The sequence below is a fragment of the Hemitrygon akajei genome, chromosome 2, assembly GCF_048418815.1.
Source record: "Hemitrygon akajei chromosome 2, sHemAka1.3, whole genome shotgun sequence".
In the NCBI taxonomy this organism is placed as follows: Eukaryota; Metazoa; Chordata; class Chondrichthyes; order Myliobatiformes; family Dasyatidae; genus Hemitrygon; species Hemitrygon akajei.
In genome coordinates, this window is record NC_133125.1 from 15723877 (window position 1) to 15739004 (window position 15128).

The following is a 15128-nucleotide window of genomic DNA, read 5'->3' on the forward strand; positions in this document are numbered from 1 at the left end:
TCTTCTATTTCCTACTCTGGCCTCTTGCCAAATCTCACCTGCCTACCACCTCCTCCTGGGTCCCATCCTTCCCTTTCTCCTATGAGCCACTCTCCTCCCCCATCAGATTCCTTCCTCTCCAGCCATTTACTTTTCCTCTCCACCTGGCTTCACCAATCATCCCCTAAATATCTGCACCCACCTCCAAATACTTTGGTGGAAGAAATAAAAAGGTAAACTATTTTCAAAATGGAGAGAAAACTCAAAAATCTGAGGTGCAAAGGGCCTTGTGCAGGATTCTCTGAAGGGTTAATTTCCAGGTTGAGTCGGTGGTGAGAAGGCAAATGCGATGTAGCATTTGTTTCAATAGGACTACAGTTTCATACCAAGAATGTGATGTTGAGGCTCTATGAAGCACTGGTGAGGTCTTATTTGGAGTATTGCAAGCAGTTTTGGGCCCCGTATCTGAGAAAGAATGTGCTGACATTGGAAAGGGTTCAAAGGAGATTAATGAAAATTATTTTGGGATTGAAAGGCTTATCATATGAAGTGTGTTTGATAGCTCTGGGCCTGGTCTCACTGAAATTCAAAAAAATGGGGGATGACCTAATTAAAACCTTTTGAATGCTGTAAGGTCTCGACAGAGTGGATGTGGAAAGGATATTTCCTATGGTGGGAGAGGCTAAGACTAGAATACACAGCCTCTGTGGCATCCTCTTAGTAAAAGAGATGGGGAAGAATTTCTTCAGTCAGAGAGTGGTATATCTGGAATTTGTTGCTGCAGATGGCAGTGGAGGTCAAGTCTTTAGGAATATTTATGGCAGAGGTGATAGATTCTTGATTATTCAGGGCATGAAAGGATATGGAGAGAAGGCAAGAGAATTATTTCAAATTCCCGCTAAACTAAACATTGACGGAAGGGACCAACAGCTGCTTCAAAATTTATATTGGAATCAAACAGCGGCGGTAAAAATTGATGATAATATAAGCAGTTGGACTAAAATTCAAAGAGGAGTTAGATAGGGATGCGTTGCCTCAGTGGAATTATTTAATATCTATAGTGAAATGATTCTCAGAAAAATAGAAGACCTAGATGGAATAAAAATCAGAGGTGTTAACATCAGCAATATAAGATATGCAGATGATACTACCCTAATAGCACGTGCTACAGAAGACCTACAAATCCTCCTAGACAAAGTAGTACAAACAAGTGCAGATTTTGGTCTAACCATCAACTGTGAAAAAAACAAATGTATGGTAATATCAAAACAGCACAATACTCCCAACTGCCAATTGTACATCGGTTATCAAGAGACTGAACAAAAGACCAGCTTTAATTACCTTGGTAGCTTTATATCACAAGATGCTAGAAGTAAAATAGAAATAAAAAGAATTGCCATTGGCCAAAACCAACTTCCAAAAAATGAAACACATTTTTTATCAGCAGATACATTTCTATGACAACGAGGCTTTGGCTACTAAAATGCTGCATCTGGTCAGTCTTGCTGTATGCTTCTGAAACATGGACTATAACACCAGAACTCCAAAGAAACTTAGAAACAACAGAAATGTATAGAGATAGGGTAACTAATGAGACAGTACTCCAACGTGCCCATACAAAAAGATTTTTAATGAGAACATTAAATGAGAGAAACTTAATTTCCTGGGCCATATCATCAGAAGGGAGAAATAGAATGCCTTACATTACAAGGCCGTATGCCTGGGAAACGCGGAAGAGGAAGGCAAAGAAGGAAATATATGAACACTGTGAAAGAACTAACAAATCTAAATGTGCGAGATATCATTGACGCTGCGAGGGATCGTTTGATGTGGAGAGCCATGATCACTCAAGCGTGTAACGCGCAAGGCACACAAAGAAGGAGAAGATAGAATTCCTGGTATTTATATATTTCCCTAGCCTTCGGAGGAAGTAGAAGTGCTGATGTGCTTTCTTTGCTATTTTGTCTATGTGGTGGGATCAGGACAAGCTATTGGTGATGCTTATACCTCCCAAACAAACTATTAATGAAATTTACACCGAGCAACAGGCATCTCTGCCTCAGCCCTATTGATATATTTTTGTAGCATGTGCTCCACCCTCTTCCTGAAATCAATGACCAGGTCCTTTGTTTTATTGTCATTAACTGAGAGATTGTAACCATGAATCCATGTTGTTGTACTCTGTCTTATCATTATTTGAAACCTGGCCCAATAATTTGGTGTCATCTGCAAATGTAGACGTAGTTACAGCAGAATCTGGCCACACAGTCATGAGTGTATAGGGAATAAAGTGTGATATCTATTTCTAGGGTGCCTAAGATTTTTATTCAGGACAGTATTTGACAGAATTTGTAAATCTGGCAGGAGCAAAGGATGGTGGGGATGGTGAGGATGGAGTGCCACAGGAGTTGTGTGGGACAGGTGGCAGAGGAGAGCCAGGAGTTGTGGGGGGGGGGTAGTGCCAATGCAGACACACCCAGCCCTGAGACACCAGGCAAGGTAATTTGATTACAAACAATTGGTTTATTGATCATTACAGAATGTCTGGTGCTTCGCGCTCCCTCCCCCTTTTTCCAACCATGATTCCCCTCATCCTGTCTTCTTCCGCTGTCTACGTCCACACTAGACCAGATAAATCTATAACCGAAGCTTTTTCTCTTCATTTTGACCCTCCGTCCACACTGAAATGGCGTTTTCCTCCCCCAAAAATGGATCTTTTCTAAAACGCCCTCCGGAGTGTGTAAATTTGAAAATGCCCATTGGGCAACAGTAGTGTGGACGGGGTAACCAGAGATTTCTAAAAACTCTGTCATGACGTGCCGGAACAGATGGTGGTGGCAGCGTGTCATTTCATTGTTTTCATAAGTCCTGCGCGACAGCCAACAGCTGTCCGTCGTTTGGCAATTTCCCTTTTAAGATTTTCTAGTCTGTAACTGCACAAACGTGCACTTTCATAGCAAGATTCGACACCAAACATGTATCTTGTTTTCTGTAGTTGTGTCCTGCGCATGCCCAGTAGGAGGAGATTCGCCCTAATACCCGTTTTAATGTGGACGGAGGTATTTTCAAAAACGCTTGGTGTGGATGTAGCCTCAGTCCACAATAAAGGCCTACCTGTATATCAGAGTAAGGTTTATCATCACTCACAAATGTCATGAAGTTTTTTTGCAGCAGCAGCAGTACTGTGCAGTACATAAAACTGCTACAGTGCAAAAATATTTGGCACCCTCCCTATATATATGTGCCTAAGATTTTTGCACAGGACTGTATTTACTTACACCTTGTATATAACTTAATGAATTGGCCCACACTTCACTTTGTGGCAGAGAGTTTCACCGGTTCACCATAGTGTGGGTGCTGATATTTATCCTGCTCTGATAAATTGCATATTCCTTATCCTAAGACTGATCCCTGGGTCTAGACCTTTGGGAACTTTCTCCTTGTATCAGTTCTTTCTTGTATAGTTAGAATTTCATAAATTTCAATGCGGTCCTCTGATTCTTCTACGAACTAGTGAATATCAGCCTAATCAGCCCAATCTTACTTAGTTTCAGTGTTCAGGTAACCAAGGGATCACTTTAGTAAATCTTTGTTACATTCCCTCCATGTCAAGAACTTTATTTCAAAGAGGAAATCTAAATTGTACATATAACTGTAAATGAGATCTTCCCTTTTCCCTACACAGCTGTAGAGAATTATACTCCTTCCTGTGTAACACACACAAAATGCTGGAGCAACAGGTTTGGCAGCTTCTATGGAAAGGAATAAACAGTTGATGCTTTGGGCCAAGGACTGTTCATTGCTTTTCATATATGCTGCTGAATTCCTCCAGCATTTTGTGTGTGTTACCATGGATTTCCAGCATCTGCAGAATCTCTTGTGTCTGTCTGACTTGTATTCATCCTCTAGCAATAAGGGTTAAGACCCCCTTCCCCACCTCCCTCCCCAATCTATTCAATATGCCATTTATATGGATTGAATATTTGTTTTCATTTTCTAGATCTGGTAGCTCTCCCTGTCTTTCAAAAGGAGGCTGTGGAAAGTTGGGGCCTGATCAATTTTCAAGAAATGGCACTTCTTTGCAAGGAAGAGACAGCTTCTGTAAGAGACAAACAAATGATTGTTCGCGTAATTGCTCATGAATTGGCTCATCAGGTATTTAACATTTATTGAATAATATAGGTTTGATTTTATTTAAGCAGCTGTTCATCTGTTCATTACTGAACAGATTTATTTCATTAGTATGTTCCACAAATCATTGTGTTTAGCCTAAGACTGAATTTCTGCTTCTCCTAATTTTAATGCAGTGTTCTTATGTCCTGTTGCTATGTACTTGCTGAAAGCTTACTAAGATCTCATGTGGGTCATAATTGTTTAATTTTTCCACTTCTAGAATCTGAATCAATCTTTTGTTTCTCCTGTTTTGTAAGTAGAAATGGAATGTTCATGTAATAGATTAACTTTCATTCTGGTAGTAGAAGTTCCTCACTACTTCACTCATTAGATGCTTCTCCCATCTAAAACTGGATTTCTTCCACATGGAAAAAGAGTTGTCACTCTAACAATCTGTCTACCCCACATTATTCTGGTTTTTTTTGCCAGGAGTAATGAATAACGAGTTGATAGTGGAAAGAAGGGAGGGCAAATCAATGTTAGCTTTAAGCCAGGTTTCTAAATTAAAGAAGTGGATAATCAAGAGATTTGAGAAATTGCTCAGAAGATGTAGATGATTTTGAAATGCTTTAGTTAATTCTTGGGACAAATGTTGGAACTCAACAAGTTGGCATCAGTTTCTTGTCAGCCAGATTTTTGTTGTGTCTACTTGATAACCCAGAAGATGCCACTACTCACTTGACTACCCAGCAGAGTCTAGGTAGCATGTCACAGGAGTGCAAATAAGGGATATTAATATCCAGTCCTACATAACATACCTGTCTAAATTTAAGTTCAAGATAGAAATTTCCTGTTTTGTAATCAGCCACCTTTTAACTGTCCCATATTATCCACCAGTTATCAACTTTATTCAGAAGTGATGTTGAAGTTCATACAAGAAATGGAAAGATCAACATCAGTTTGTTGCTTAGTCTGAAAGGAGGAAGTTCTGGGATTGACTGTGAACTCTAACCTAGAAAAAGTCATTATAGCCATGAGACATGAAATTTCACTGTTTTCGTACAATGCCTCTCACATGACCTCTGATCACCTGGTGTTATGGTCCACCAATGGTAAGGTGAGACCATGGTGGGGTGGAAAAGGACCAACCTGGTCCATGTTCACATGGTGATACCATTGTTCAGGGATCTTAAAAGGTGTCAATGGGGCATGTACGTGATGCTCAACTTTATATGCCAGTATAATATTCGGACATATAATGGGAAACAGTTAACTAACCTCCTGAAAGCACTGTCTAATTTTGTAGTTGGAGTCATTATGGAGCAGATGACAATACCTCAGTGAACAGCAGGAAACCTCTTGATGATTGGCAGTGCTTTATGTTTTTTGTGTCTCTTGGAAATACTGGTTTTAGGGTCCAAAAGTTTTTCTTGGTCAGTCTCTGTGCTTGACCACAGGGAATGCACCTCAGATACACGGTATATAGCAATGTCGTTGATTAGTCGTAGAACGATTTTGTGAGTCAAATGTTTCTTGAAGGATCAAAATTCGTCGTGAGGCTAAGTAGGGAAAATTGAGCTTCTTTATTTTACAGACCTTGGAGTCAAAATAAAATCCCAGTCTTTAAGACAATCTACTTAGAGTTTGTAGAGGAAGACAGCAAAGAAAGTTGTCTGCTCTTGTCCATTTTGTGTATTTTTTGTACATTTTTCTCAGAAACTCGTACTTGCAAAATGTGATTGGTTGAAATTTCTATTTGTTGCTTCTTTGTTGAAACCCAATACTTTGGACAAGCTGATTTCATTGACATTTTGTTAACTCTGCCCATGCTGCCTACTCTTTTCCTCTGAAGTATGTTCTCTGCAAATATCGTTTTGTATGTCCACATGTTGATTATAATTCTCAAGGGCATGTATCTCCATTGGTGACTAGCTGTTAATGCGACTGGTGATGTTGACGCTTGCTTTTCGGGATGAAGGCAAGGGGAACCTCACATCAGTTGAAAATACATTGTGAAATGCACTAAGCTGCCTGGTGTGGCTTTGGTGTATTTTTACAGCATGTGTTACAGTCAGTGGCTTCACTCCTAGATTTTAATGAGTAAGCTGAAAAGCAAGAGACTACGGCCATACCAGATTTTGATTTTAAAAAGAGTTTAATTTTTTATGTAACCCTCTCATCGGAGCTTGAATACAAACTCATTAGCTAACTTGGCTAATAGCCACGTGACTCAGGTGAGATGGTCACCTTTCATGAACAATAAACTTCTAGGATTTGTATGATTTGGGGTTCAACCAAAGAAACCTCCTTTTGAGCCAATGCTGTGTAAATAACTGCCCATACACAATTATCAGTCAGCAGGAAATAACAGATCATACACCTCAGGATCAGACAGGATATATTTACCAATTTCAGCTTGATCAAGCAGTTAATTGAAAGAAAAGAAAAGGGCCCATTACAGTTAAACCAGTCCAATGTACACATAAACATTGGAGCTCATACTGGAATATTCAGTGTGCAGCTCTTTATCGCACACTGGATCCACAGTCTGTGTGACAGCACCCACTACATTTCAAGGTCTGCTCAAAGAGCATCTCGAACAAACTGGCTCCCTCTTTTTGGAGTATGGCCCCTGTCTCCTTGGAGCCATTCATCTGCACAAAGCACTTCCAACAGCATTCTGCAGTGTCTTCCCTTCTGTCCTCCACTCCTCCCACCAGAAGACCCTAAAGCAGACTACTGTCCATCACAAATCTCTCTCAGTCCTGCTCTGTCTAGAACCTTCTCCCAGTCCCAACATGCCACATTCCTAAGTTGAACAACATGATTTCTTATCTTTAGCCAAAACCAAAACATTCTACTAGCAGGACATATTGCTTTGGCAGAAAGCTGCTAAAGTGAAATACCTAGAGCACAGCAGTAGAAATCTTAACCATGGCATTACACTCTTTCCCCTCCCCCACCAAAAAAAGTCATGTCCTCATGACTTTGGAACTATTAAAGCATGATTAGTAACACAGTATTCAAGTGAGTCTCGTGATTTGAGGACCCCCCCCCCCCCCCCAATGCATTTGTTAATGGAAGTAGCATATCTCACTATGGGAATGGACATAACACTCTGTTTTTCAGGTGCATCCTCCATCAACCTAGCTAGAGTTGTCCTGACTCTGAGACCTCCTTACCTCATCTTCCAGCTTCTTCCACTCCTTGTGACCTTTTCTCTCTACTAGAGGATATCTCCCCCTGTCTATCAAAGGTACCTTCTGGTGGCTCTGGTCCTCCTGCCCCATGACTGAACTTGGCTTCTTTCAGTTTAAGCAGGTGCTGCCAAACATCCTCAATCCCCACTGGTGCCAATAGGCATGACCTCTCTCGGAAAGGGGTGTCCTCAGTAACTCTAAGAGTGTGGCAAGTAGTCTTTGAGCAACCAACATCAGACTCGTCAGTAGAAGAGACATCTTGGTGTTCCAACATCCTCTCAGTTTATCTCCTTTTTGAATTCCTCGGGTATCGGTGCGTCACGAGAGTTGAATGACTTCGATGTCAACCTCCTCAATCCAGGAATCAATCTTCCTTTTCCCCGGAAAGCTAGACACTACTGTCATGGGAAAAAGAGGGCGATTGTCATCCCACATCTGAGGATAACATCATTTCCTGGGGTGTTCCTGACAATCACCGTCATCCTGTTTGCATAGACAGCTAAAGATATCTGCAGTTCAGGTCTCACCAACACTCCTGCAGGTAGGCGTGTCTCCTCTTCCTGATCATCAGGAGTATCCACCTGGATGGCTGAGATGTTTGGCATTCTGGCAAATTTGAGGACACCCATCACTCTATGTACTCCAGGAAGCAACATGACAGGTTTAGACTGGGTGTACCATACAGTTCCTTGTTTCTGCTTAGGAGGAACTTGCACCTTCATAAAAGCAGCTCTGAATACTAGGTGAATGGACAATATTTTCAAAAGGTTCCCTCCATTCCTTTCCTTGCATGCTCCCATGAGCCTTCTCAAAATGGAAGTGTTTGTTCCCACAAGAATGGAAGCTTTGCCCTTTTCAACCAGCTCCAGGCAGACCAACACTGGTGTGTCAATAGAACCAGTTACTCCAACATCTGCCTTCTGAAAACTCCAGTTTCAACGACAAGTAACCATCATATGGATATTCATCAGTACTTAGGCCCCAAATCTCAAGGACACTGTGATGTCAATGGTAAATGCATCAAATACTGTTTGTGAAAGGATATATAAAGCAAAGTAACTTGAGAATCTGTGTCAAGTATGGCTCTAGCATGAACATCTTCAATCTATATGGACACATCAGAGCTTAGTCTCACTAAAACTTCAAGAATAGTCTTTTGCGCTTTAATATTTCCCTTGATACACTGATTGGAATGTATTCGCTCCAAGAGGATACTGGGTCCCTCCATAGCTTTGCTTCTTTTCTGCTTGGATTAAGAAACCCTTTTCAGCAACATTCCTCTGCACCATTAGTGCTGCAGGTGGGTCAGGTTTTCCAATAAATGTGTCATGTTTAGCTGAAACATTAGCAGACATCCATTGAGTCAACTCAGCTGGAAGGTTTTTCACCTCATACCTCAAAAACTTTATCTCTGTGGCACTTTAGCAGCAGAGGCTACCACTGAAGACACTACTCAGCTTTTGGAAATGTTCCACTTCTCAATCATGTTTTCCTCCTCTAACTTCTCTGAGTAACTCAGTAAAAGATGTAGGAGGGTGCATCTTGCAGGTCATTCTAATAGATAGTCCTCACATGTGACAGTGCGCCTTCACAACCTGCTCCATCCTCAAACAATTTCTCTCAGACAGTTGAATGCCCCCTTTGTGGCACAAACAAGGCAGCAGTTTCTCCAGTTTGAAAAGGCAGGCAGACAACTTCTCTCCTTCCTCCTGGATTGTGCGCCAAAACTTCATCCTAAGATTGGCTGCACTTTCAGCAATGCCAAAAGCATCTTCCAGAGCTTGCAAGTAATTAGCTGACGTGGCTAGTGGGTTTTCTGCCTTTAGGAGCCTCACTATATCAGCTGCCGGATCCTTTAAGCACTCTTCCAGTCTCTGATTTTTCATATATCTGAGCACTGCCATTCATCCAGTAAGTGAGATGTCTGCTCTGCCCAAACCTCATTCTTCTTCCCCATCGGGTGTGTTAAATCCAGAGATCACTCCCAGCCTACAATAGCTTTGAATTTTCCGCACATACACCTTGGCATTTATCGATCAGTGATGGCTGAAACCAGATCAGAATTTAAATCAGCCGCTGAAGAACCCATGAAACCTTTCGCATCTGAAAACTCCTTTCCTTCACTTTACAAAAATGAGAACAGCTTGTCTTTAAAGTCTTTGCCCTAGCTACCTTCCTACCTTCTCTAAAAATACAGACTGCTCATGGCCCCACCTCTCCAAGCTTGACTTCAGTCACATCACTGCTAGTCTGGACTAACACAACATCCTTGCCATCTGATTGGTCAAAACGCCATTCAATCAGTGTAACTTTCCCCAACACTTCTACAGAATTCAGCACTCTGTTTGAATATCCACCCCATTCAGAACACAAGCTCTATTTATAGATAATCTCTTTGAGTCGCTCCAAACTTTAATCCCTGCGGTATCTGTAATAAAGTACCTTAATCACTTTCTCCAACACTAGTTTAAACACAGGCTTATACACACAAACTGCTTAATCAATCTGAAAACAGTAGGTACACAGCATCTGAAATTTCCAGACAAGCCCCAACAAATGTAACCCTCTCACTGGGCTCATATACAAACTTGGCTCGTTAGCTAACTCTGCCAACAGCCGCGTGACTCAGTGGCAAGAAGGCCACCTTTCAAAAGAATAAATGTCTAGGGTTGGCATGATTTGGGGTTCAACCAAACAAGAAAGGTGTGATGTTCTGACTTTTTTTAAAAATCTCAATTTGAGCAAATGCCGTGCAAATACTGCAGATACACCATTATCAGTTGGCAAGAAGTAACAGGTCATACCTTGCATAAAATTATAAAAATATAACTTTGCCAATTTCAGTGTTATCAAACAGTTAATAGGAAAAAGAACAGAAAGGGTGCATTTCAGTTAAACCAGCTCAATGTGCACATTAATGTTGGACCTCATGCTGCAGTATTCAGGGGCATAGCTCTTACTCACAGGCTGGTCCCACGGTTGGCGTGAAAGCATCCGCCACAATCTGAACTCCCCTCGAAGACCATCTTGAACAAACTAGCTCTCAGGAGTATTGGCCCTTCCTCCTTGGAGCCATTCATCTGCACAAACCACGTCTTCCAATAGGCACTCTCCTTCCAATGGCATTCTGCAGCATCTTCCCTTTAGTCCCTCTCTGTAGCTGCCACCAAAAGACCCCAAAGCAGACTACTGTCCGTCACAAACCTCTGTTCTTCCTGCCTTGTCTAGATCCTTCTCCCAGTCCCAGTATTCTGATTGGCTGACACAACATTCCAAAGTTGAACAGCGTGGCTTCTTATCTTTAGCCAAAGCCAGGATATTCTGCCAGCTTTTTGCAGAAAACTGCTAAAATAAAGTACCTGCAGCAAAGCAGTTGAAGTCTTGACCAGGTCATTACACTTATTTTCATTTAGAAGACCTCTGTAGCTTGTGTTCATAATGTTTGAGGGTTTAGTTGGCACTAAGATGATTAACCATTCAGTGGGAAATTCATCATATTTTGTATTTTTTCCATTACAATTAATGGAATACAATGTAAAATGAATCTCATGGTGACGTGTATATATTTTGATAATATGATTCCTTCAGACTTTAATGGAGTATTGCTAATTTCTTGAATCATTTTTGTTCTTAGTGGTTTGGTAACCTAGTGACTCTGGAATGGTGGAATGACCTTTGGTTAAAAGAAGGATTTGCCACTTTGATGGAAGAAATTTCAGTGAAAAAAGTATTCCCTGAACTTCAAGGAGTAAGTTAAATTTTTTTTCCATCATATGTAGAGGTTGTTATTACCGGGAATAAAACTATATACTCTTCACTATAACTGATCTCTGTAGGAGGTACCTGTGACCTGAATTAAAAGTTACAAGGACACAAAGTATAATTTCCCTCTTAGTGTTTACATCAGCAACAAAACACTTATTAGTAATGTTTTAATATTGTCAACATTTGAAGAAGTCCATTCTATTGAGACAAAATGATCACTTAAAAAAGTATGGCTATTGAAATGTACTTGGACCATAAGATATAGGAGCAAATTAGGCATTTGGCCCGTTGAGTCTGCTCTGGCATTTCATCGTGGCTGATCCAATTTTCCTCTCAGCCCAGTCTCTTGCATTATTCCCATAAAGCATCATACCGTGATTAATCGAGAATCTGTCAACCTCTGCCTTAAATATACATGAAGATGAGGTCTCCACAGCTACCTGGGGCAAAGAATTCCACAGATTCACCACTCTCTGGGTAAAGAAATTCCTCCTCACCTCCATTTTAAAAAGACACTCCTCTATTCTGAAACTGTGTCCTCTGGTCTAAGACTTTCCCACCATAGGAAACATCCTCTCCACATTATCAAGGCCTTTTTTCATCTGATAGGTTTCAATGGGTCACCCATCATTCTTCTGAATTCTAGTGAATACAAGCTTAGAGCCATCAAACACTTTATATGACAAGCCATTCAATCCTGGAATCATTTTCATGTAGTTCTTTGAACCCTCTTCACGTTCAGCACATCCTTTCTAAGATATGGGGCCAGAATTGCTCACAGTACTCCCAAGTGAGTGCTTTATAAATTCTCAACATTACATCCTTGCTTTTATATTCTGATCCTCTTGAAATGAATGCTAACATTGCAATATAGTAGACATCGGTAGATATTATAAACCAACGGACTCCTACAGCTACCTGGCCTATACCTCGTCCAACCCTGCTACTTGTAAAAATGCCATCCCCTTCTCTCAACTCCTCTGTCTCTGCTGCTTCGACTCTCAGGATTAGGCTTGTCATAAAACAAAGGAGATATTCTCCTTCTTCAAAGAAAGGGGCTTCCCTTCTTCCACCATCAATGCCACTCTCAACTGCATCTCTTCCATTTCACACACATCCTCCCGCCATGCTACCAGGGATAGGGTTCCTCTTGTTCTCGCGTACCACCCCACCAGCCTCTGCGTCCAACACATAATTCTCCGAAACCTCTGCCACCTCCCACTGGATCTCACCACCAAACACAACTTTTCTCCCCACCCCACCCCCAACTTTCTGCTTTCCACAGGGATCGCTCCCTACATGACTCCCTTGTCCATTCATCCCTCTTCACTGATCTCTCTCCTGGCACTTATCCTTGCAGCGGAACAAATACTACACCTGCTATACTGAGTTTGGTGCTTTCGCTGAGGCCTCTTATATATTGGTGAGACTGAATGTTGATTGGGAGACCGCCCCACCAAGCACCTGTGCTCTATCCGCTAGAACAAACGGGATCTCCTAGTGGCCACCCATTTTAATTTTTCTTCCCATTCCCATTCCGATAGCTTCATGCTTGGTCTCCTCCACTGTCGGGATAAGGCCACACTTGGGTTGGAGGAACAGAACCTTGTATTCTGTTTAGGTAGCCTCGAACCTGATGCCATGAACATTGATTTCTCAAACTTCCAGTAATGCCTCCCCCCCCCTTCACCATTTCCCATCCCCTTGTCCTTCTCCTTGTTATCTTCCTGCCTGCCCATGGCCTCCCTCTAGTGCTCCTCCCCCACCCCCTTTTTTCTTTCTTCCATGGCCTTCTGTCTCTTTCACCAATCAACTTGGTTGAGATATATCTCCACCTCATCACTCAGGGTATTTGTATACCTGAGCTGTAAATATTTGTTGCAAGTTCCTTGTCGCAAACTTGGACAGCTTGATAAACTGTAATACCGGAGTTTGTGCTAAAGGGTGGTGAATCTGTAGAATTCATTAACACAAGCTGTTGTGGAGGACAGTTCATTGGGCATATTTAAAGTGAAGGTTGAAGGTTCTTGGTGAGTAAGGGTGTTACATGTTATTGGGAGAAGGCAGAAGAATGAGGCTGAGGGGAATAATCAGTCAGCCATTGACATTGCAGTGTTTACTTGATTGGCTGAATGACCTAATTGCGCTCCATGTCTTATGCTTTAAAGAGGTCACCTTCATTTGAAATTGAATAGATAAGCAGTGATCTCTTTTCTTGCTAGATTTGAACAATTGCTGTCAATGTGCTACTATTTATCATAACACACTGTGTAACTATAAATGGTTTTTGTTTCTATGCTTTATCCATAGATCGATGAGTTCCAATGCTTTCACTTTGTGACACTGAGGGAAGATTCAATGAATTCATCCCACCCCCTCTCCAATCCAGTTGAAACTTCTGAACAAATTGAGGAAATGTTTGATTTTATTTCCTTTCAAAAGGTACTTAAATAAATCCATAATCTTAAAAAAAGGTGTACGTAAGTTGTAGATGTACTTCCAGGTGACAGCAAATAAGTCAAATTGAATACCTCTGCACATGGAGATCCTTGTACAACAGAACACTCAGATTGCCAATGAGCTGTTTTCTCCATGAAGAATACAATCAGTATATTTAATAATCAACCTTTAATTTGCCAGTTTTGTTTGCAAAATTTCCCATTCACGTATGCGGATCACTGCTCACGGTGATTCACATTTAATTATTTTATTTTACTTAAATACTGAAACATTTATTTTTAGAGGTATCAATCTGTCACTGCCAGGGGGATTCTTCTCATCTGATTCTTCATATCTATGGAGGCCAGTATCCAGTGAACAAGTGATCAGAACTGAGTTGACAGCATACAGCAATATGAATGAACACAAGAAGCCTGTGTCTAAAGTGAATTGTTTCATTTGGGTTTGAGAGTCACTTTCTCAGCTGATTTAGAAAATGATGTAATTTAAAAATGTGCTTATCATATACGTGGTACAGTAATGTAGTGGTTAGTACATGGCTTTACAGTACTGGTGACCAGGGTTCAATTCCTGCCGCTGTCTGTAAGAAGTTTATATGTTCTGCCCATGACTGCAAGGTTTCCCCCAGGTGCTCTGGCTTCTTCCCACAGTTCAAAGAGTACTGATTTGTAGGTTAATTGGTCAGTGTAAATTGTTCTATGATTAGGCTGTGGTTAAATCAGAGGTTTCTGGGCGGTGCAGCTTGAAGAGCTACAAAGGCCTGTTCTGTGCTGTATCTCAATAAAGAGTAAAATAATGTAAAAATATGACCAGAGTATTTAAAAGCTTTTCCATCTTCTCCAGTTACTCCTTTTCAGTTCTTTTATGCTGAGCCTTAACATTATAAGTGTAATCGTTATGTAGGTGCTTATCAACTGCAGATTTAGTTTTCTGAGTTCTTGCTCCCATGCTGTACTTCTCAGAAATGTGGAGATGGTGGAGGTTGATGTGTTCTTGATTAGTAAGGGGGCCAAATGTTATGGGGAGAAAGCAGAGGCAGAATGGGACTGAGTGGGATCATAAATCAGCCAGCATTTAAATATTAAAGGTAAAGAGATAGAGATTGGCTAGATTTGTACGTGTACATGAAAATATCGAAAGATACAGTGAAATGTGTCATTTGTGTTAAAAAGCAACACAGTCCGAGGATGTACTGGGGGCAGCCCACAAGTGTCACCATGATTCTGACGTCAGCATACTGTGCACACAACTTACTACCCCGTATGTTTTGGAATGTAGGAGGAAAGCAGAGCACCCAAAGGAAAGGCATGAGGGGAGTGTGCAAACTCCTTAAGACAGCTGTGGGAATTGAACCCCTGATTGCTGACACTCTGAAGTGTTATACTAACTGAGTGCGATAAAAGTGTTTTGAGAAGTTGGTGATGAAATATATCAATTCCTGACTGAGAAACAACTTGTATCCACTCTATTTTGCCACTTCATTAGCTCTTCATTCAATCTTGGAACAGCAGGATGGCAAAGATGTGTACATTAGGGTGCTCTTTATTGACTACAGGTTGGCATTGAATACCATCATCTCCTCAAAACTAATCAATAAGTTCCTAGATCCTG

General features: G+C 41.2%; 1 protein-coding gene across 2 annotated transcripts in view; it reads left to right on the top strand.

Annotated features, from left to right (window-relative positions):
• The window catches only part of LOC140739413 (leucyl-cystinyl aminopeptidase-like), a 97726-nt gene that overhangs the window by 47324 nt on the left and 35274 nt on the right, over window positions 1–15128 (top strand). For both annotated transcript variants that reach the window (XM_073067699.1, XM_073067706.1), the window contains exons 6-8: window positions 3980–4134; window positions 10927–11040; window positions 13368–13499. In XM_073067699.1, coding sequence (XP_072923800.1) covers window positions 3980–4134; window positions 10927–11040; window positions 13368–13499 — 401 coding nt within the window. The remainder of the gene's footprint in view (window positions 1–3979; window positions 4135–10926; window positions 11041–13367; window positions 13500–15128) is intronic.